This window comes from Amblyomma maculatum, chromosome 2 (assembly GCF_055883805.1).
Source record: "Amblyomma maculatum isolate TAMU_Amacu chromosome 2, ASM5588380v1, whole genome shotgun sequence".
Classification (NCBI taxonomy): domain Eukaryota; kingdom Metazoa; phylum Arthropoda; class Arachnida; order Ixodida; family Ixodidae; genus Amblyomma; species Amblyomma maculatum.
This window is the reverse complement of record NC_139345.1, coordinates 188063503-188085803: the sequence shown is the minus strand read 5'-3', so window position 1 is coordinate 188085803 and position 22301 is coordinate 188063503. Positions and strand designations below refer to the sequence as shown.

At 45.2% G+C, this 22301-nt stretch overlaps 1 protein-coding gene across 3 annotated transcripts in view; it reads right to left on the bottom strand.

Annotated features, from left to right (window-relative positions):
• Positions 1–5969: 5969 nt before the first annotated feature.
• Positions 5970–22301, bottom strand: part of LOC146200637 (glucose dehydrogenase [FAD, quinone]-like) — a 126380-nt gene continuing 110048 nt past the window's right edge. For all 3 annotated transcript variants that reach the window (XM_084595580.1, XM_084595581.1, XM_084595582.1), the window contains 2 exons: positions 16874–17093; positions 5970–6136 (listed from right to left, as the gene is read on the bottom strand). In XM_084595580.1, coding sequence (XP_084451706.1) covers positions 6001–6136; positions 16874–17093 — 356 coding nt within the window. In that variant the 3' untranslated portion in view covers positions 5970–6000. The remainder of the gene's footprint in view (positions 6137–16873; positions 17094–22301) is intronic.

Here is a 22301-nt window from a genome sequence, read left to right as displayed (position 1 = left end):
GCACTGTTCGAAACATTTCACGCTGGCTGGACAACGAAACTGCATCTTCTCTCTCACTTGAATCAGCTTCCTCTCGCGATGGATTGTCGACGTTCAGTGCCTCGCTTACCTCGTATATCAGTGCCTCAGAATTCTGATTTCCTGCTGTTGCAACTTCTGTAACCGGCGGACCACGGACTTCAGTACTCGTATTCGTGTGCACCCCCTCACTGGTCTCATTTAGCAGTTGCCAGTCGTCTAACGACAGCAAACAGTTCACCCCATCGGTCAGTTCATCAGTGAGGGCACATACTATGCCTATGTTTTGATCTGCCACTGTTACTGGCTTAGATACTTTGATAGGAATCGTCGCTAACTTCGCCTGAATTGATCTGCCGAAAGCCGACATTAGCTTCACTGTCCCTGATGGTTGCGTCAGCTCCTGCGGTAGTATGCTCTCTCGTATTACGGTTATTTCACTACCTGTATCAAGAACTGCCTCTGTGCGAACGTCTACGCACACCAAGTCTACAAACTGAAGTTTTGATGAGGCTGCCTTCGAAATTTGGATCGGCACCTCAACTCTAGCAGTTAAACCCGTAATTTGGTTAACCACTGGTTCTTTTACCTCTGTTTGATCGACCAGCGCGACCTTCTGCCCCCTCTGCCCGTGCACATTTTCTTGTTTCAGGCGCGGTTCATTTCCCGTTGCTTGCGGGCAGTTCCTAGCAATTTCATCTGCCCATCGCATAGGTGGCATTTTATTGTGCGCTTTTCAGCATTAATCTGTTTTTGGCTCACTTGCTGTACTGGCACCGTAACCTGCTTTGTAGCCCGGCCTTTGCTTTTGCCTGCTCAAAGATTTGTAGAGCCTTTGATAGCTCTTTAGGCTTCAGCCAACTCTCTCCTTCGCGAAGGCGCACATATTCAATGCCCTCCGTGCTGAGACCTGCCCTAATGCGATCGGACACCATTAGATCGGTCAGCGCCTCTTTTGAGTCCACCTGGATGTAATATGCTATAGGTACGTTTTCACGCGCGATACAAACTGAGCCCATGTCTCGTCCTTTCTTTTCAAAGCTTTTTAAAATCTTTCAAGGTACTCAGTCGGGGTTAGCTTTAGTTCAATTAGAACCGCTCCTTTTACAGTCTCATAGTCCGTACATTCCGCTCCGTCAAGGTTAGGAAGCAAGTATCGGACTCGCTCCGTCAGTGCCGGCATAATTAAATGCACTCGGCTACTGTACGGCACACTAAATGTAGCGAACAGCTTCTCCACCTCCTCAAACCCCAGTGACACATCAGCATCACATGGCATTTTATAGCCCTTAGGGACATTCGCACACTGTGTTATTGAATCTGGGCATATACCTTGCTCATCGCTCCGTCCCGACCCAAGCGGTGACCGTCGACCATTCGACAGCCCAAGCTCCATTTGCTTTAAGGCTAGTCGCCCTCGGGATTCAATTTCACGCAATCGAAGCTCCACTTCTACCTGTAACTCCATACGGCGATAAGTCATCCTCTCTGTCTCGGCTCCTGTCGCGTCTAGTGACAATGTTGGTTTCTGGTCGCCGGCCTGTAACCTGCTCTCCACATTGTAATCGCCCTCCATAGTCACTACCTCACTCTAACCAGTAATCATTTCTACTCCGGCCTCTAGCGATTGCTGCTCCTGTTGAGGATTTGACCTCGATACACTCTCAGGATTAGATTCGCTTTCTTTAGCGGCTAGCATTCTCCTCGTCTCAACCATAACCGCCACAAATCAACCACCATGCCAACTTCAACAAACGCAAGAAATCCCACTCACCCGGCGCAGATCTTTTGCTGTCTGCCGCCCAGAGCCCGGATGATGCGTCCGGTCCAACAGCGTCGGCGGCAGCCGAGGTAGAGTCGTCTCTTGACGGTTCCTCGCTGCTCCGTGTTGAATGGCCTGTGGTTGCCGGTGCGATGCTTGACCTTGTAGGTGAGACGTGCCGAACCCTGTCGAGGTGCGCCAGTAGAATTTATGCTGTTCGTTCCTTTTCGGAAGGTTCTTTAAACCATTCCTGTTACATAGTTCGGCGTAGAGAAGACCAGGAGGCGTACTTGAAGGTGATGATGGTAGAGCATATATTTACAGCATGACATATCTATATACAGAGAGTTAAACTGGAAGTTGAAATGAATTTACAAAAACAACACTCTGCGCTACTTTACTCTTCGACCTAACTGGTTAGAGCCTAAGCAGAACAGCCGAGTTACATGCCTACGCATGGAGCCCCAGCTCAGACTGGACTGAACTCTCTTGGATTATGTCTCATTTTACACATTAACAAAACAAGGAAATAGGGGCGGTCATTTTCAGAGGCCAGCCCCACACATCACCTGTCCAATAAGAAAATATGCTAGATGGGCCCAGCCACATGGGTTGGCCTTAGCTTCTAACCCAGGGTCCCACTAGCAATACAAATTCCAACAAACAAAGCACAGCGAAACTCTTTCCCAATGAGGGTGTCGAACCTTCTCCTCTCGGGAAACTTTCTTCCCATTTGTCTCCCGCACACCGCCGCCCCATCCACGCTGCCGCTGCTGGCTGAATCCTTTCTACAGTGCATTGCCCCGCGCCACCCGTGTTTACCACTACGAGCAACGACATGGAAAGGGAAAGATCCACCAGCCGCCATTCTGCAGGCCTGGCGCCGGATTAAAGGGGAGCTTCTGGCTTGCCCACTCTGAGCACAATACCCGAGTCAACTCCTGAATACTTCTTTGGGCGTTCTTTTGTCGCATCTGCAGACAGGATAAAATTCCTTTCGCACTGCTCAAAGTCGCAGTGTAAAAAAAAAAAAAGGGCCGAAGGGTCATTTGGGTGCTCGCTACCGGCCAGTACGAAGGGTGCCATACATGCGAGCACCCAGCAGCACGTTCCGCTACGCATGTTCCCATGAATGACCTCCGGCCTAAAACGATCCCGCAAATCCGGCGCCGACGGTCCGGTCGGCTCTCCCCACCCGCGGCTCGCTTGTAGAAGGGCGACCGCTTTTACAATACCAGAAGCAGACAGGCAGGTGGCGGCGCCGTGCAGAGAAGCGTACCTGCAAATGATTAACCTCGGGCGCGGCCCTACAGGAATGATGATCAGCAAGTCGCTGCTCTCTATTAATAGACGTACACTGCAATCACGTTCGTCAGAATTCATATCGTGTCTCTACAGCCGAGCGCAACATTATGCACGCTCAAGTTCAAGACGCTTCAGAAAGTCTCATTGAGAGTCTTCTAGTTCATGGGCCCACACCGTAATATTAGTGTGAAAAACAATTCATGGCGATAGTGAGCATCCGCATCGCATTTGGGAGGTACCAGGTTCAATCCCCGGTACCGCCGGTTATCCACCGGTTTCCATTGGGTGCAATATTTCCCCCGACCTGGTGCTCGGCTCTTTAAGTTGAAGTGCTTAGGAAAAGGGTCATAGGTCCCAAATAGTAGCACCGAAGAGACAGTGATCCGTTCCGCCATTGGACAACAAGTCCGCCTGGCGCAGCGAAAGCCATTATGGGGCCCTTTCTTGTTTTGTTTTCTTTGGATGTGCCCAAAACAAATGTTTCATCACCCCTTTCCCAAGCATTTCACCTCAAAGAGCCGAGCATTAGGCCAGACGCAATCTTGTACTCTGAAAACCGGCAGGTGCCCAGCGGCACAGGTGATCGAACCTGGCATCTCCCAAATACGAGGCGGATGCTCTACCAAAAGGCCACCACTTGCAGCTCCTAAGGAGGCCATACTGGTGATGTACGAAACTTTAATCCGGCCTATTCTTGAATATGCGTCAAATATCTGGGCCCCATATAAATACCGGGAAATTGATCAAATCGAACGTACACAACAAAAAGCTGTAGCATTTATTTGTCTCTGATACGACTTTCATTTTTCACCCTAATCGGCAATGGCGTCTCTAAAACTAAGTCCGTTCTCATCCCGCCGAGAAACTGAGTTCCTCATATATTATATAGTGCACTCTGTATACCCATTCTGTATACCCATTCTTGCTATCACCCTGTATTGGGCTGCAGTATTTTCAAATATATCAATATTTTCGCTTAAGTGCGGTCACAAAAATTAATCCTTGCCGTATAGTGATGACCCTACCGACAGTCTGCGAATGGCTTGGAAAGTCTTGTCCGTTTATCTCCGTTCCGAGCACTGACAAATACATATGCGCCTTTGCGACAAAAAGAAGATATAGCGTTCATAGCCCCTAACGGCATATTCGAATATAACGTAATGCTTTCGTGTTGTGTAATGCATCTGCGACGTACGATCGTTTCATAGATAAGGTTCTTCGTCATGGCATCAAAGGAATTATTTCTATGGGCTGTTTGGATTATGTCATTATGTTTGTTAAGACATTTTAGGAGCAAAGCGAAGGCCTCAAAATCGCCCTCGACTGGATCAGCAAAGCTCAAAATAGAAAAGTGCCACTTCGGAGTACGGTAGAACGAGAGGAAAAAGATGGCTTACACGGTATGAAGGAGCTCTGAACAAGGGTAGAGGGGGGAAGCTCCATTTCGCAGGCCGAGCAACATTTCGACAAGTGAACTTGTCTTCGTATGGGCAAAGCGATCACCACTGACAGGGGTTTAAATACGCTTTTGCTTCCGAAGAAAAGCTCTGGAGGGGGAAAATGGGTGTGACGGAAGTAGGTCAAGGAGTGTGAAGGGGGAGGATGAGCGAGAGGCAAGTAGGTCATGGAGTGGAAAGAATTTAAAAACTATAAAAAATGTTTATTCAGTATTTACTTCTCAGCCGCCAACCAGGGATCATGGGGCCTAATCATTTACCCATTATTGTAGTTTTTCCTGGAACTGCCGCTTTTATTGCTTTTGCAGGTCACATGATCTGTGGTTCGAGGCTGAGAAATACACACTGAAGAAACATTTTTTTATATTTTTTACATTTTTTTCCAATCCTTGACCTACTTTCTTCTCACCCACTTTCCCCCTTCGATAGCTTTTCTTCTGCTAGTGATGATCGCTTCGCCCAGACGAAGACAAGTCCACTTGTCGAAACGTTGGCTCGACTTGGGAACTGAAGGGAAACCTCTCTACCCTTGTTCTGTGCTCCTTCATACTTCGGAGCACGAGCTCTTATAGTTCTTGGCATGGTGTTGAACAAGGACAGCATTCAAACCGATCCACAGAAGTTAGCTGCAGTTGGAGACTGAAAAGCCACGTACACTCATAACTCTTTGGTTATTGCGATGGCTGGCATTGTATTTCCGCCGCTGATTTTGACCATCTTGCACGTTCCCTAACTGCTCTTCTGTACGACTTGAAGTTTGTTTGGCCACTCGACTGTGATTCGTCTTTCAGGCAGCTAAGATCTTCTCTGACCTAGGTACACCCTTTCCGCCACTGATCTCACCGCAGCCACAGAGACCCTCACTGTGATTTGGGACATTATACCGCACAAACCGAAGCAAACCATCTTCTTGCAATACATTTTCCTGCTTCTTCATCCTGAAAAGAGCTGCTATGCGCACCCCACTGGCTCATGGAATGGCAAAATAGCCTACGGAAAATTGGGCTATCAGAAAGGTTTCAGAACGCCTCGTTGACAAAAAATTCTATTCTTTCTTTATGATTTATATTGGAGTGCAGTGTGGTCCCACTGGTTCTCTGGCAGATAAGCGTAAGCATGTCGCGACTTGCTTACACTTGTCGCGACGTAAGATTCAAAATAGTCCCTGCACACGTCGCCAGGGAAGGTTTAACTCTAAACATCTGTGGACACATGTATTTCATTTGTTCTTTCTTTATCAGTGACTCTTTCTCCAGCACCCATGGGACCGGAATTTCTTCTCAAATAGGCAAATACCGTATTCTATCTCTTAATAAATATGACCGGTTTCATCATGTGTTGGAAATTTTTCTGACGTTTTGTTACCAATAAAGCTACTCGTGCTAACAGATTGAAAATATGGGCAACAATAAAAAGTCGATTGCTTGAATAAAATTATTTTATTTTTGTTGACAATATTTATTTATTATCTTGAATAATCATGGCGGCTGCTCTGTGCCCCATCATCATAAGTGGGACGTTTAGGTTTCCAGAAGGAAGGTAAGGCATTGAAGAAGCGTCCACAACACGCAACTTCTTCACGCCGCCTAGAACCCTGCATATAACAATAGACGAAAATATTTTGTTATTGAATATTACATACAATGGTTGAGTGTATTAAAATATCTTCAAGTATCTTTTTAAACTTATATCCGTACATAATGAATGTGAAAGAGGAGACACGAACTCTAAGAGGATGGTCGGCTCCTCTTAGAGTTCGGCTCAACACGGTCCTTGCTTCTCCTCTTCATACGGGATAATCCGGCTCAGAGTATTCATTGTTAGACATTCCAATCCCATTACGTCAGACCTAACCTACCTACTTCATTTCCATACCTGCCAATTTGATGCTGACAGTTGGGCAGTTTTATTCTCGCCGACGGCAATGCAAAAGTTTGGCCTTGTTCTATTTCCGGGAAAGATCGACGATGCTCAATATGCTCAAAACCCTAAATTAAATGCTGAGTCCAAATAGTCATTTTGCAGCTGGATTTTCCAGCCTATGCCAATGTTGCGGCATGTGATTTTCGGTTGTCTGACGAGAAGAACGCCGCTGTTGCCAAAAGCCGTCTAGAATGATGTACCACGGTCCTAGTGATGCCGATGGTCCTAGTGCAGCCACTGATGGTAATGCTTGCAATTCTATAATGGCTCCAGGTTCCCTGAAGAGGTCCTTGCAAAACTATTCTTGCGGTCGGAGTCAACTTTTTCATAGATGTGAGCGCTGCTCTTGTGGAAATACCAGTCTATGCAGAAGTCTGTTTCCCAAGTCAGGCAGTTTTATAGGTAAGCTGTTTGAGAGGGCGGATGCGTAAAATCAACACGAGGGAAATTTCAGCCTGATTAATTATTACTCACCTTCTGTCCAGTGCATGTGGCCTTCCTTAGTGCACCGGGAGGTTTGGCGATTGAGATTGTACGACTTCTGCCACTCGCACTCTTGTGTTGTGTGATTTTTTGAGGGGCTAAGACTGTGGTTAATAAAATTGAATAAGAAGGAGATCGAAGCGGGAACTGGTGGAGACGACGAGTAATTCTATTGGAAGAGATTTAACGTAAAATTTGCCGAAAGTATAAAATGTGCGTCCCTTGCTTGGCTGCAGTGAAACTGAGCGGCTGGTGTTCACACAGGATGTGCCAATTACCAAAACTATAACATTATGAAAATACAGGAAATATTCCGTAATTGTCCTTTAGGGTTTATTTGTGAAAAAGACCAGACGTGTATAATGCTCTATTATAACAATATTTTTGTTCAATCGACTATGGGCCTAGCAGATCAAAACGACATTTGATTGAACGAAGGAAATGCTGCTTTTAAATGCATTGGTTAGCCTACTCCTTTGAGGTAATGCTAATACAATTAGGCCAATACAAACCTGACAGCCTGGCGGCATGAAAACGATGGAATGTCCTTACATGCGAAATGATAACAAAGTTGCTTTGACCGTTTTATCGTTCCTAGTGGAAAATGTGCAGCCGCAATTCATATAAATCTTGCAATTTTGTTCTTTTTGGGCTTTGAAGAGAGGTCATAGTTAACTAATTCCAATGTTTCTGGATGCTAAAAGTGGGAGGTCGGATATAATAGACGTGAAAAGTTTGCTAATAATTCCCTAAATATTGTGTTTTATATCCAACCAAACCATCGCCTTATATTGTAGGTCTGATTCAGACGTTCTACCATCACCATCGTCAGCAAGCCGAAGCCTAAAGCAGCGCAAAAACTGGTTTCACATGCCAACCATTATTCCGCTCTGTTCAGGCGAAAGTGCGCAGCCCCTTATAAGTCTTTATTTTATCCTCTCACTTGATCTTTTTGCATCCTTACTTCTCTCTGAACCCAATCAATTATTATTTGCCTATAACGGCTTCCTTTTCATAGGTATACATGTTCTGCCGATCCCAGTTTCGTCTGCTAGACTTCGACTAGAATGTTATTAACTCCTGATTGCTCTCCTACCCACTCTGTTCTCTTCCAGTCTTTTACCGTTACACTTACCACATGAGCTATCACTCATTTTATATTCCTAGGATTTATCTTGCCCTATTTACGCCGTTTTCATAACTCCGTCAGCTGTTCGCTCCTCACGTGCCTTAAATGTGAACTTGTTTAGAAATTGCAAAAGAAAATTGTTAAAGTACCCAACCCATTTTTTATTGTGCGTGGTTTCCTCAAGCCTACCCTGCTTAGACAATATACGATTCTCGGTCATCGAACAAAGACTGCGAGTCGATTTGTTTTTGCAGATTGGTCCTTGTAAACCATTACGAGCGCAGAATGTATTTTGGACAAGTTATTTGAATAAACCGTTGCTTAAATCGTTTGCAGTACCATGCATCCTACAGCCGTTTTCGAGAAACGAATAACTTGATGAAGGCTGCCTACTGCACATAATGCTGTGCGGTTCAATGACGACGCACACTGAGAATCACAAAATGCATAAAAATGCAGTTTCGGAATCCTAGGCGCAAAAGCCTGTCTCTGAAAATTCAGATTTAAACCAAGCACAACCAGGGTGTTTCTCGTGCTATCATTTCATGCTGTTCAGATGAGACTACTGTAATTGACAGAAAATAAAGGCAGTATTTCAACGGTCAACTGGTCGAGAAACGACGAATGTAAATATGCGTACTTAGTGCAGTGAGAACTTAGAAGCCACTCGCCTGTACCACTCAAAAGATGTAGGCAAAGCCTCGCATCTTTCAGAAACCGCCTAATGCATATACGCTGGCATTCCAGCAGGTTGGCCTGTTTGATGCGAGATATTTTTGAGCTATCTGAGGCGCCTTAAGCTACGATCTGAGTGTATTTAAACTCAGAGCTTTACAGGGCGACGATTTCAAAATTGTGTTTATGAAGACCACTAAGGCAGAACATCCTATTTGCTATATTCCACTCGTCTTCCGCAACGCACCCACAATCCCATACGTCTATACCAAGAAATCGAAGCACAACACCAAGTGAAAGTGCCGCCAGGAATCTGTATTAGACCGCTGTCTATAGTTATACTGTGCAGTGTAAACACATAACGTTTCCGGAGTTTTGAATACCTAAATGAAGGTTTTCTTAAAACCGGCTGAAGGCACACCCCTACCCAAAAACTCCGAGTTGCCGTTAAAGCGAATCCAAAACCGCATCCGACTCAAGCCCCCATCCGACTGTGTTGGGGAATTCAGTTATTTCAATATTTCAATTACAATTATTCAGAATAGAGATTCCATAAAAAGCATTTCATTCTTTTCACGAAATGATCATGAATATGGGCAATGTTGTTGAAACTGATTGTGACCGCACACGGCGTGCATCCGGGATTAACAGATCGAATATTGCGTATTTTATTAGGAAAAACGGTCTAGTAGCCGATTATACGTGGAGTCTTTACTTGACAGCATATGAAACGAAAGCGAATGGCTCCATTTCGAGTGAGATATCGTACCGAAAAACACGGTGGCGATGCAGCATATTGTACGAAGCGGGACAGGAGTGCGCTGCCATGTTCGCTGTCTAAAGCCTCCGCAACCTAGAAAAAGATTCCTTAAATTGCTCTCAATCCATTATTACCATTACATGCCCAGATGTCACTAGCCTGGTCCGAGAAACGCTAGCAGTAGGGTGACACTCTTATAGAAGCAATGTGGCGGAAAAATCCCTGGCGACACTAGCGGCTCCAGCTTTTTCGGTGGTAAACACTCGGATCGCTAAATTACATCCGTACCCACCCGAGAGTAGAGCAGGGTACGTAATGCGTTAAATTGCTATATTAGGCCATTATTAGCAGCGAAAATCCTATTACCAATGTGTACGACCGGTAAAAACCTCAGATTGTACCTGCAGTTGGAACGCATCAATGCTCGCTTCGAAATTGCGCAAGCCCTTCTTGCCGCAACAAGCCAATCCAATCACTTATGGAAGCGGGCCCGTTGGGAGCGCCTACCGCAGTATTACTGCTTCTGCTCGTTTGTTGATACGTTTTGTCACCTGCTGCTCTCACCCAGCTCTTCCGCATATTTTGCTGAGCCCCTACATCTCGTGTATATTCGTTCTCATGTAGCACCTCTGGCGCGTTAGTAAAAATGTAGCAGAATGCGCCTCCCCCTCGAAAGCGGTCGAGCGCTAGCCAGGCAGCAACACAAAATATTCGACATAAAGTGCATACTTTATCAAATTAAACATTAGTCTAGAGATTGCACATTAAAAAATGACGCTTTTGGGCATGAGCATCACGACGGCAGTGTCTAAACTTATGTGCATGCACAAAAGTTCCGACTTGACGAAACAGCAGCATGACGGCATTTTCACTGTACCGGTGTTAACAAATTTATTAAAGAATCATACAAAACACGCACATTCCTGAATGTCCCGTCGTAGCGGCTTCAAGTAGCAAATGCCACCGGCCTAAGATAGCTATAGTGTCGCTATCGGTTGTAACGCTTTCGCTTAACGGAGCTAACGTTTTAGATGAAGTGCGGAAAATACGTTTGGTAAACAACAACTGTAGAACTCGTACAATCATTAGTAGCCGGTGGTGTACCGCAGAGCTTTATTGCACAATTTTATCCCATCGCGTTGCTTCTTTTCACTTCTCAATTTCAAAACACTTCCTAACGTTACGCGGTACATGCGGTGGCCGCCCGCACTTGCTGCCGCACCAGCCGCACTCTCGGCTGATTCAAATGGATGGGAAGGGGGGGGGGGGGGGGGGGGAATGTATGTCACGTGGGCAGATATTTTTTCGCAACAAAACGCTTTCAGCTGTGTGTGGCTTGTTTAGAAATTTACCTGCGAACATAAATGTATTAGATCTAGAAGACAAAGAGCCCGAAGAGATGTGGACTGATGTTCGTGATATAATACAAGAAATTGCTACTAAGGTAGTTCCAAAGCAAAAGAAATGCAAAAAAGCAAACTGGTTATCTGAAGAGGCTTTGCAAATAGCTGAGGAAAGGAGGATGGCAAAAGGTATGGGGGAAAGAGAAAGATACAAGGTTCTCAATGCGGATTTTCAGAAAATAGCAAGGAGAGATAAGAATGCCTTCTTGAACATACAGTGTCAAGCAGTTGAGGACAACAGCCAATTAAGGAACACAAGAGCTCTGTATAAGACAATCAAAGATATCAAAGGAAGCTTCTGTGCTAAGCTGGGCGTGATAAAGGACAAACGAGGCAAGGACCTCACTGAAGCCTCAGAGATAAAGAAGAGGTGGCAGGAATACACAGAAGAACTGTACAAGAAGGACCCGGATGTGAAAACCCAACATAGGACGGTTGTGATTACTGATCTCGAGCCGGGCATCCTGAAGAGTGAAGTTGAATGGGCCTCCAGCCTTGCTAAGAACAAAGCTAGCGGAATTGATGGTATTCCAGCTGAGTTGATTCAAAACCTCAACCACGACGCTGTTAACACACTGCATACATTATGTCAAAAGATTTGGACAACCGTGCAGTGGCCACAGGATTGGAGGAGGTCAGTTTACATCCCCATTCCAAAGAAAGGCAGTGCCAAAGATTGTTCCAACTACCGCACGATCGCGCTTATTTCGCATGCTAGCAAGGTGATGTTACAAATCCTGCAAGGTAGGCTGCAGCAGTATGTGGATCGGGAGCTTCCGGACGTGCAAGCTGGGTTTCGCAAGGGCAGAGGAACTAGAGACCAAATTGCCAACCTTCGCTGGATCATGGAAAAAGCAAGAGAGTTCCAGAAACCCATTTACTTCTGCTTTATTGATTATGCGAAAGCGTTTGACTGCGTAGATCACAGCAGATTGTGGCAAGCTCTCCAAGAGATGGGAGTTCCAATTCACCTCATCTGTCTCCTCAGGAACCTTTATGAAGGGCAAGAGGCCACAGTCAGAACTGGGCATGGTCTTACTGATTGGTTTCCGATTGAGAAAGGGGTGAGGCAAGGCTGCATACTGTCGCCCTGCCTATTTAACCTATATGCAGAGTGCATCATGAGGAAGGCTGGTCTGGACGAGTCTTCAGCTGGTGTGAAGATCGCTGGAAAACGCATCAACAACCCTAGATATGCGGATGATACCACTTTAATGGCAGAAAGTGAAGTGGATCTCAAGAGACTTCTGATGCGCGTACAAGAAGAGAGTGAGAAGTTTGAGCTTAAACTGAACATTAAAAAGACGAAGATCATGGCGTCTTGCCCTATCAAGTCCTAGAGCACCAATGGACAAGTGGAAGCTGTGACAGATTTTCTGTTCTTGGGCGCCAAGATTACCTCGGAAGGAGCCTGCAGCCATGAAATTAGGAGACGCCTGCTTCTGGGAAAGAGAGCAATGGTTAGCCTTGACCGCCTAGTAAAGAGCAGAGACATTAGTCTGCCAACCAAGATCCGTATAACCCGTGCTATGGTCTTTCCAGTTGTGATGTATGGATGCGAGAGTTGGACTGTGAAAAAGGCTGACTGCCGAAGAATTGACGCGTTTGAATTGTGGTGCTGGCGAAGACTCTTAAGAGTTCCCTGGACTGCCAGAAGATCAAATCAGTCGATATTGTCGACCATAAACCCTGACTGCTCATTGGAGGGTCAAATTCTAAAGTTAAAGCTCAGCTACTTTGGTCATCTGATGAGAAGAGAGGAGTCGCTGGAGAAAGATTTGATGTTGGGAAAGGTTGAGGGTCGCCGGAGAAGGGGTAGGCAGCGAACGCGATGGTTAGATGGCATTCTGAGGCATTGCAGATGAAGCTATGTGATGTTAAGAAGATAGTGAGAGACCGGAAAGCGTGGCGTGACATGGTCCATAGGGTCACGAAGAGTCGGACACGACTGAACGCCTGAACTGAACTGATAAATGTATTGTACTCCATGCTTCGGTAAGTGCGGAAATTGTATTTGTATTAGGCCCAGCGCCACCTGCGTTTTGCCTCTGCCACCGGTGCGCTGCTATCGTTCCGACAGTGGCGGCTTCTATAGCGCGGATGAGGAACTCGCAACATGCCACCCCCCTTACGATAGCGTGAACACGTTAACGATATGCTATATACTCAATCAGTTCGCTGACAGCACCGCTCAAAATACTTTCCATACTGTAGTCGCCCTCACGTTTCCTTCTACAGAGCATTCTGAGTAAATGACACAACAGGCATTCACTGTTCTTGGAACTTGGTGGTTGTGTTCTCTGAGGCGGTGCAGATTATTAATGCGAAAGCATTATTTCGCTATGTTCTCGATTGCTGTCCGCAGAACCTGTCCGCAAAATTTTGTGCGCAGCAGTTGGGGATAATTGAGAAGTAGTCGGTGTTAATGGGTGGTGTCAGTCGATAGATAGGGACGTAGCGTTCTATGTGAAACATGATCAGGAAATACGTTATTAGGTAATTATTTAGAATAACTGGTTTACAGGAATCGAAAGGCGCTGTATCTGTCACACTTGTTTTGTGGACATTGAACCGCGCCGTAAGGAAAAGGAGGAAGGTGGGAGTGGAAGCGGAAAAAGAGAATGGGGTGCCGTAGGGAAGATATTAAGGATTTGACGTCGCGCAACAGGAAGTAGAGCCGAAAAAGGGCATAAGAAGAGATTGGCTCACCATTTGAAAGTACAAAAGACTAAAAGAGATAAACAATAAGTGAATTTAGCAACTAGAAGCAACCAGAAGCAAAAAACATTAGCATCCTTGCTTTGCTTTACTCCAATGCAGATTCTGCAGTGCTCTAATTTATTGCCAACTGGCAGTGGGCCCTGCAGACATTACTGCTTTTGACGGCAAAATGGACTTCGACAGTCGGTATAATGCCCATATGAGGTCAGTTTCTTCACAGCTCCTGATCAAGGACCTTTGGTGAAATCCAAATCAATCGTTTGATGCCGTTCTGTGAGGTCTTCATGCAGAGACAATTCATGGCGACGGAAGTCGTGTTTAATGAACACTCTTCAAAACGTATACAATGAGCAACCAACGGTGATTACAATTTGCAGGATGCTCGATTCGATATAGGTTTGAAAACTAGGCAGGAACATTTATCATAGGTTATTCATACAAGGTTGCTCTCTTGCAAGAAGAACACCCACTAGGATGCACAGCAGTTTATGAACAATAGTGAGCTTAGCTTGCGACGGAACAGGGCGGCCAAGTCGCTCGTGGGTGGGGAGCTCTGTAATGACGCCGGTGCTGCAATTCTAACCGAAAGTTAGAACTACTGTTGGCCCCCTCTCAGCCACAGATTTCTGCGGTTCCTACTATCCTGTAATTATAACGCGAATACCAGAGGCGGTGCCGGAAATCATGTGCGTCTATGTGCTCGCTCAACAGCTGTTAGCGACATAGTAGAGGTAGTACGTTTCAGGGGCGGGGGTAGTCGCAAGCTCACCATTCCCTTATATGTTACTGGCCATTCATCATTTCTACTTGGCTACCTCCGATCCGCATGTTAGATGGTTACAAATACAGGTCCTAGCTTAGCCATCACGCCTTAATAATGACTTGTTATTCACGTTTTTATAACTTCGATAAAGATATCTCTCATAAAGTTTTAATTCAGGCTTATGGATGGACTGAACAAACTCAGGTTTTGCGGAATGAGCGTTTTTCACCGCTGCCCCACATAATGATCAGTGTTGGCGCGGTGAAGGCCCAAAATAAGATTAGACCAAGACAGAAACCTACGCAGCTCAACCAAGGGGTGTGGCAGCTTTTTAATTCTTTATTTATTTTACATAGTGCAGCTCTGTCCGGAGCTATAGCAGGAGGTGGCGGGGGCAGAGGCTGCACAATGCTAAAAAAAAACTCCTGTGCATAATAAACATGTACCGCGATCAAATAAACAATGAAGCAAAAGCAAACAAAAGCAGAATCAAAATAATAATTTAGTGACATCCATCAAGTCAGTGGTGAACAGTGGCTCACGATGTTAGCTCGTGCAGTGGAAGAGTGTGGTATAAGCTAGGTAACCTGTACCAATCCTCTATTACGCGGAGAATAAAGCTGCACTTATATGTGTCATTGCAGCAAAATAAGGATTTAGGTTAAGTTCGTGTTAATGTCTTGTGGTCATCCGAAGTACTGGAGTAATATAAGTGGAAAGATGAAAGCTGATAATGAGCATAATAATAAGCGTAATAATGGAATTTCAAAGCTTCACTCTGTCGGGGACAGGACAGTGTCGTAAGCTGCAATAAAAGGAGGCCGAAATGTATCAAAGAAAAAACCTGACGACGCGCGTGAAAAATAAAACAAAAAGGTTTATTATCAGGTTCCCTATGACTGATATCTGCTAGTTTGTCAGGGTTCCTATTGCAAGCATTAACAAGTATAGGACGAATGAACTTCCCTTCTCTGAAGCTTGGGCTAGGATCAGCATCATCCTCATCATCATCAGCCTGACTATACCCGCTGCAGGGCGAAGGCCTCTCCCATATTTCTCCATTTAACCCGGTTCTGTGCTAGCTGCATACACTTGACCCCCGCGAACTTCTTACCCTCATCCGTCCAGCTAACTTTCTGCCGCCACCTGCTACGCTTTCCTTCTCTTGAAATCCAGTTTGTTACCCTAAGCGACCATCGGTTATCCTCTCTTCGCACTACATGTCCTGCCCATGCCCATTTCTTCTTCTTAATTTCTACTAGAATGTCGGTAACTTGAGTTATTTCTCTGACCCACTCTGCACGCTTCCTATCTCGTAATGTTACCCCTACCATTTTTCGTTCCATAGCCCTCTGGGTTGTCCTCAACTTAAGTAGAACTCTCTTGGTTAGCCTCCACGTTTCAGCCCCATAGGTGAGTACAGGTAAGATGCAACTGTTATATACTTTCCTCTTTAGCGATACCGGTAAGCTGCTAGTCGTAATCTGGGACTGCTTGCCAAATGCGCTCCATCCCAGTCTTATTCTCCTTGTTATTTCCCTTTCATAGTCCGGATCTGCGGTTACTACCTGTCCTAAGGAGACATAATCGTCTACTAGTTACCAGTACTTCGCTACCTAGGATACGTCTGAGGTATTCTAATTCTTCAATAGCTTTAATAGTTGGCGTTTATTTCGACGCATGTTAAGTATCTTGGTTGGAAATAAAATGCGACTAAATGGCTATTTACTTGATGAATGTCGAATTTAATTACGCTTATGCTGTAAGCCTGATGATACTTGAATTTTCAAGCTGTGTGAACATACTGTTGTATATAAAGCTTACAACGAACAATTAGGAATTCCATTCAGTTAATTATTTTTTATTCTTCATCTCAAACCCTACTGATGCCCTTAGGCATTAAATATATTTACAAAAGTTTTGAATATAAACGAATTTCACTATTGTCGAATACCATCACAACTAAATCTGTCCTGTGGCCTCGCCGTATGGTGCAGTGGTTAGGGCACTCCACTACTGTTCCCAAGCATGCAGGATCAAATCTCGGCCGCAGCGGCCGCTTTTCGATGGAAGGAAAAGCGCGGCGTCCATGTGATGTGCGATATTAGTGCACGCTAATGATTCCCACCTGGTAGAAATTTCCTATGCCCTCCACTACATTACCTTTCATAGCCTGAGTCGCTTTAGGACGTTAGACCACACAAACCGTATCGAAATCGCTTTTGTGTCCGCGGAGCTCAAAACTCATTATGTGAAGGCGGTATCCGTGATATCATCCGCGCAATGTTTACTAGAAATGTGCTAACCATAAAAAAAATGATCGCAACGTATTTATGTTGTGTGAAAGCAGTAATGTACTTATATCTCTCGAAGGGTAATTTTGATTCCAGACATTTACAAACAGCATAGTTTCATCTACTCAATCGTAGATTTTGGTTCAAATAGCGTCGCGCAGGTCGTTTTGAAATCATTACCTGAGTCTTGCATCCAATACTGCTTCTTTGTGCGTCCCCATAGGAGCTGTGCAGCACGGGTGCCATCCACTCTGCGCGGTGTGCCGCACGAAACAGCGCAGGTACTCCTCACTCCAAAGGGGACCAGCCGACTCGCATCCCGGAAGGGGAATGTCCCAGAGAGTTACGCCTGCCCGCTTCATTGCGTTGCTGCGGAACACTCGTATGGCCTTCTGCGAACCTGAAAAGCCAGGGCAGTGCACGTTTTCTTAGCTGTTATTCAATAGCACAGCATAAGGGGTAACAGGAGAAACCGCTGGGTATGCTTTGCGCAATTAAGGGCCGGTTTTCATTTTACTGAAGGTATTTCTATCAGTGAAAATGCTAGGCAGGATTCTAAATATTTTTTTTAAATTAGAAATTTAGCGCGCAGCATGCAGAATGGAGAATAAAAGGTAAGGCTTCGCGCCATAGTTGCGGAACATTTGATGTTGAAGAAAAATGCATTGCGCTCGATACCTTGTACATGTGCTCGAATTTGACGTACGATGAAGGCTGTGTTCTCCAAGTTGGTAGACGACAGCAACGTTGCAAGGAGTGTGCAAGCAGAGTCTTTTAAGCTCAAATTACTTAGCATGCCCAAAATGTTAAATATGTTCTGAAAAGGAGCGCGCTACAATAGTCCAACGAGCAAGCTTACTGTTGCTCTATCACCACTTTCTTGAAGTTGCTGCGTTAGTTTTCATTCGTTTAAAGGCGATCCACGTATATTTAGGTGATTTACGAATGAAATACTCAAATACCATAATCTTGCCTAATCGTGGAAACCGCACGCACTAAGAGGAAATTGTCGTCTAGTAAACAAAGCTAATCATCGCACACCTTATCTCCATTTACCCGAACATTGTTCTGCTTAAGATAAGTATATACCGTGAAGACGGAGAACAGAGGACGCGGTTGCGTGATGACGTTGTTGATAAGGTAAGCATATTTGCTGCGCAAAACTGGTTTGATAAAATGCTCAGCCAGGCATTGTGCGCCAAATTCTTCAGTCTAGAAATCATCTTGATACACGCTGCATACTTTGACTCTGCAACAAGTCCAACCGCGAAGGCTAAGTGGCTAAGCAGCTCAACTGCTGATGTCAAGAATGCGGGTTCCAAGCCGGCCGCGGCGACCGCTTTTCGATCCAGGCGAAGGGCAAGGCGCCCATGTACCGTGTGATGTGAGTGTACGTTAAGAAAAACGGCGTGGTCTCAACTTTCTGGGCTGAACACTACGATGTTCCTCGTAGCATAAGTCTGTTTGAGCTGTAAAAACTATATATCAGTCAAATGTTTGGATAAGTCTATACAAACGCTCACTGATGATCGAATGTCCGTGACGATTTTTAACTGTTGCGTGTTGGTGAACGTGAAAAAAAGGCAAAAAGAGAATTGAGAATTGGAGAGCTGTCAGACAACAAAAAAGGAGACTCTTCCGCTGATCTCACGTTTCGATTGCTCCTATGGGCTAGGTAAGGAGGCTGGACGCTCCGCCGGGAATACTCCCTACTGTTGATTAAGAGCAGCCAATTACATTATCAGTTTGCATCTGGCTGCTTTCGCGCCGGTTATAACAGTATCGCTCCGGCATATGCTTATTCATAAGCCATAAGGCACTGCTACGCCCGCGAACAGATATTTTCAATTTCAGAAAGCAAAAACTTCAATGCTCGCTCAGCCGTCATGAAGATGGTGCCTCCTGCAAGGGTGAATTGGGAGCCTGGAAACAAACTGCGAGCATGTCATAAAACTAGATGTATAGAATGTTGATGATGGAGAAAGGCGAATGGCGCAAGGATATTAGGTTATATATACAAAGAAAAATAATTTGCGCTGGTGTGTTTCAAGATATTTTTGCACTGGCCATACCTATTTGCTTATATTAAGTCGTTTCAAGTATAATGATCTAAGAATATAAATTATTGTTCTCATCAGTTGGTATAGAAATTTGTACAGTTATAAAAGGAAACCTTTTCCCGGTTAATGATATAGTAATCAATATTTTGAGAACAATTAGGGTGCGTTTTTTCGTATTAGACATAACAGTCTGGGCACTGGATAGTGCTACTACTTCCTCTCTAATTTTTCTAATTTCCTACATACGCATTTGCATATAGATAAAAGAAAAATTACTTGAAATGCCACGCGATCGTGCATAGCAACACCAACTTGATCATAAGTGATAGAAGCGGGCATTGCATGACCTTTTCGGTAAAGTCTCTGGCTCATGACAACTGGTGTTCGAATTCCGCCTGAAATCTAAAATATTTGGCAGTAACGTTTAAACGCAATAAATTTTCTATTAAGATATATAATTTACAATCTCTGCAATTTATAATTTGTAATACTTCTCACGTCATGATTCTTTTCATCAAATCGCGATGTCACGTTGCACGTGCGCGCTATCGGGTGTTTCATACCCCCTGCAAGATAATTGCGCTTTAACGACATGGCCCTGACGACCAATCCAGTTTTGCAATGCAACGCAGAACGCTGAAGCAATTTGCGGGGATGTCCGCTGAACTGGAGCTTTAAAGCTGTTCATTTCAGCCTCCGTGTCCATTCATTTTAGCTACCAATCGGTACCTGTATAATTCCTTGTTTGAGCTAAGGAAACATAATCAACGCATCACATCTCTGCGCATTAGGGAGCCACTAAACATGAACACTATTTCTAAATACGGAAATAGTTTATAACACTTCCATTCGTAGTTTATAACACTACAAATCATAGCTACCTCCTTATGCGCGGCTCTAAACAGAAATCCTAAACATGAGGTGACTCACAAATTCAGGGAGCAGACTAAGCGAATTTGCTAGATCATTATCCAGAACGTGACTAAAATCCTCCTTTAAATTCCTTCAACATGCAAATTGACGTATGATGGCTAAAAAAGGTAAAACAAAAATGCGACTGATCTTTGTAATTCTAAATATTTACTTCTTACTGCATATTAAGGAAACGTTGTTAACAGGAAATGGTTAATGTTTCCTTAGCTGCCTCTGCAGGACATTGCAGGTATGTGCCAGCAACCAAGAAGCCTCAGGTAATGCACCAATAAATACCAGTTTTTTTCGTACAGGCAGCCCTGCTTTTTGTTAGGCTGTACTCTCAGCATGCACTTCGAGAATGTTAGGCGATCATCTCACTGCTAAAACTGCTAAAGTATGCGCACCAAGGAAAGCGGAATATGGCAGCCACAAGAGTACACACTGAAAAGCTTCCAGACTATTCCCAAACGTATTGTAACGATGACAGGGATTTACGTGAAAATGTAAGAGGGCAGCGACACAGAGTAAAGAGCTGATCTACAGTAATTCCCAGCTTGAAGAAAAGGCTCACGAGAGAAGCTAACTCCTTCATCTCTCAGGCACTCACTGAAATCACCATGGGACATTATTCCCCCTCTTGAAAAATGTTTGCTCACAGATAGATATGTTCCGGAGGGGAAGTGCTGCTTTCAGCGCGTGAAATACGGAGTCATGAGAAGTACATGCACTACGGTAGGCGACCGCTGACGATTAGAACTTGGTACATTTCCGTCGGAGACAACCTGGTACGAAACATCTGATATGCGACGCAATACTCTGTGGTATACAAAGTAGTGGTTGAGAGGTTTTTCTGGCAGGCCTCGGCGGCCGACAGGTGTCCTCATCGACATTTTGTCACCGCGCTGGAACACGACGTAGCAATGTCGGTCTTTATATCGGAGTACAGCTGTTGCTTGCTGTTTCTTAATGCAAGTATGGTCGAGTTGGCGAGGTTCCTCAGCGTAGTTGGCCAATTCTTTTGCGTCAGCGGTAAACAGCCGATCATCAGTGGCACACGGTGTTATGGTGTCGAGCATGGCCTGCGCATTGTGCCTGTTTACTATGCGAAACACAGTGAACCGCGTTGTTTCTTGGACGGCCGTGTTGCATGCGAATGTTACATAAGGCATAGTATTGTCCCACATTTTATGCCACACATCTACGTATATGGCGAGCATATTCACTATTGTTTTGTTTATTCGCTCGGTAAGGTCATTAGACTGGGGACGTAGGCAGTAGTTTTTCGGTGATATATCTGGTTTCGTTGCAACGTCACGCTGCAAATGCCTTGTGATGATGAGTGATGACGCATGAAGGGGTGCCATGCCGGAGGACAGTCTGCTACATCAACAACTGTGCCACTTTTGAAGGATTTTGCACGCGGCACCTGTCATAATTTTCTCGTAACGTGTTATGTAGTCGGTAGCCAAGCCAGTCCACTTATTGCCAGCTGACGATAAAGGAAAAGGGCCGAGAAAAGCCGTACCTATTTGGTTGAATCGTACTAGCTTTGAGAGAATATGCTGCAGGAAACCAGCTGGCATCAATAGCAGTGTCTTGCGCGCTGGCATTCTCAGCGCCGTCTAACGCATCGATGCACGGTGGCAGCAGGTTTGGGTCAGTAGTACGCCTGGCGCACTCTAGTAAGAGTGCTTGCAAAGCCCAAGTGTCGAGCAGTGGGCTGGTCATGACAAGCGTGAAGGATTTCGTCGCGGAGATCTGCAGGGATAGCCAGAAGTTAGGCTCGGCCACTCTTGCCGTGCTTTTCTTGTAGAGGATTCCATCGCGCGTACAGCAGGGTAACAAGTTCTCAGTGATCAGTCGGGATACTCTAGAATCGGGACACTCTAGATGATCGATCACAGTTTTGAGGTCTACATAAGACTGTTGTCTAGCCTTTAAATCAGAGGAACTGATAATGCCACGAAAATGATCGTCTTCGTCTGTACTGTCATGAACCAACTCCACAGCTGCTCCAGAAGTTGTGTCAGCATTTTAATATTGGCGTCCAGATTTATAAATGATCGAGTAATCAAACTCCTGCATATGGAGACTCCACTGTGCAAGACGTTGTGATGGGTCTCGGAGACAAGCCAGTCAACACAAGCCATGATGCTCTGTCGCAACTTTAATTTCGCGGCCATGCAGGTAAGGTCGAAATTTCATGGCTGCCCAACGACGGCGGGACATTCATTTTTGGAAGTTAAATAGTTGAATAGAAAGGGTGCAGCTGCAATAACTGATCAGTTTTTCCTCGGCTTTCTGGTGCTGAAAAAGAACGGCGCCTAGACGGGCATTGCTGGCATCGGTGTGAACTTTGGTGACGGTGTTCTTATCAAAGTGTACAAGAACGGGGGGGGGGGGGGGGAGGGGTCGTTATGCAGCCAGAGTCCGGCTCGTCAGGGGTTCCGCAATCTAGGCAATACCAACAATGAAACAGCGATAGTTCGCACACAGACCCAAGAAACACCTGATTGCTTTCTTCTTGATAGGAATGGAAACGTTCTCTATAGTGGCTGTTTTGTCAGGATTGGTGAAGCCGCTGGCCGCCTCTCTAACCATCAAGCCGGGCATGCCTCTTGTTCTATTTTGCA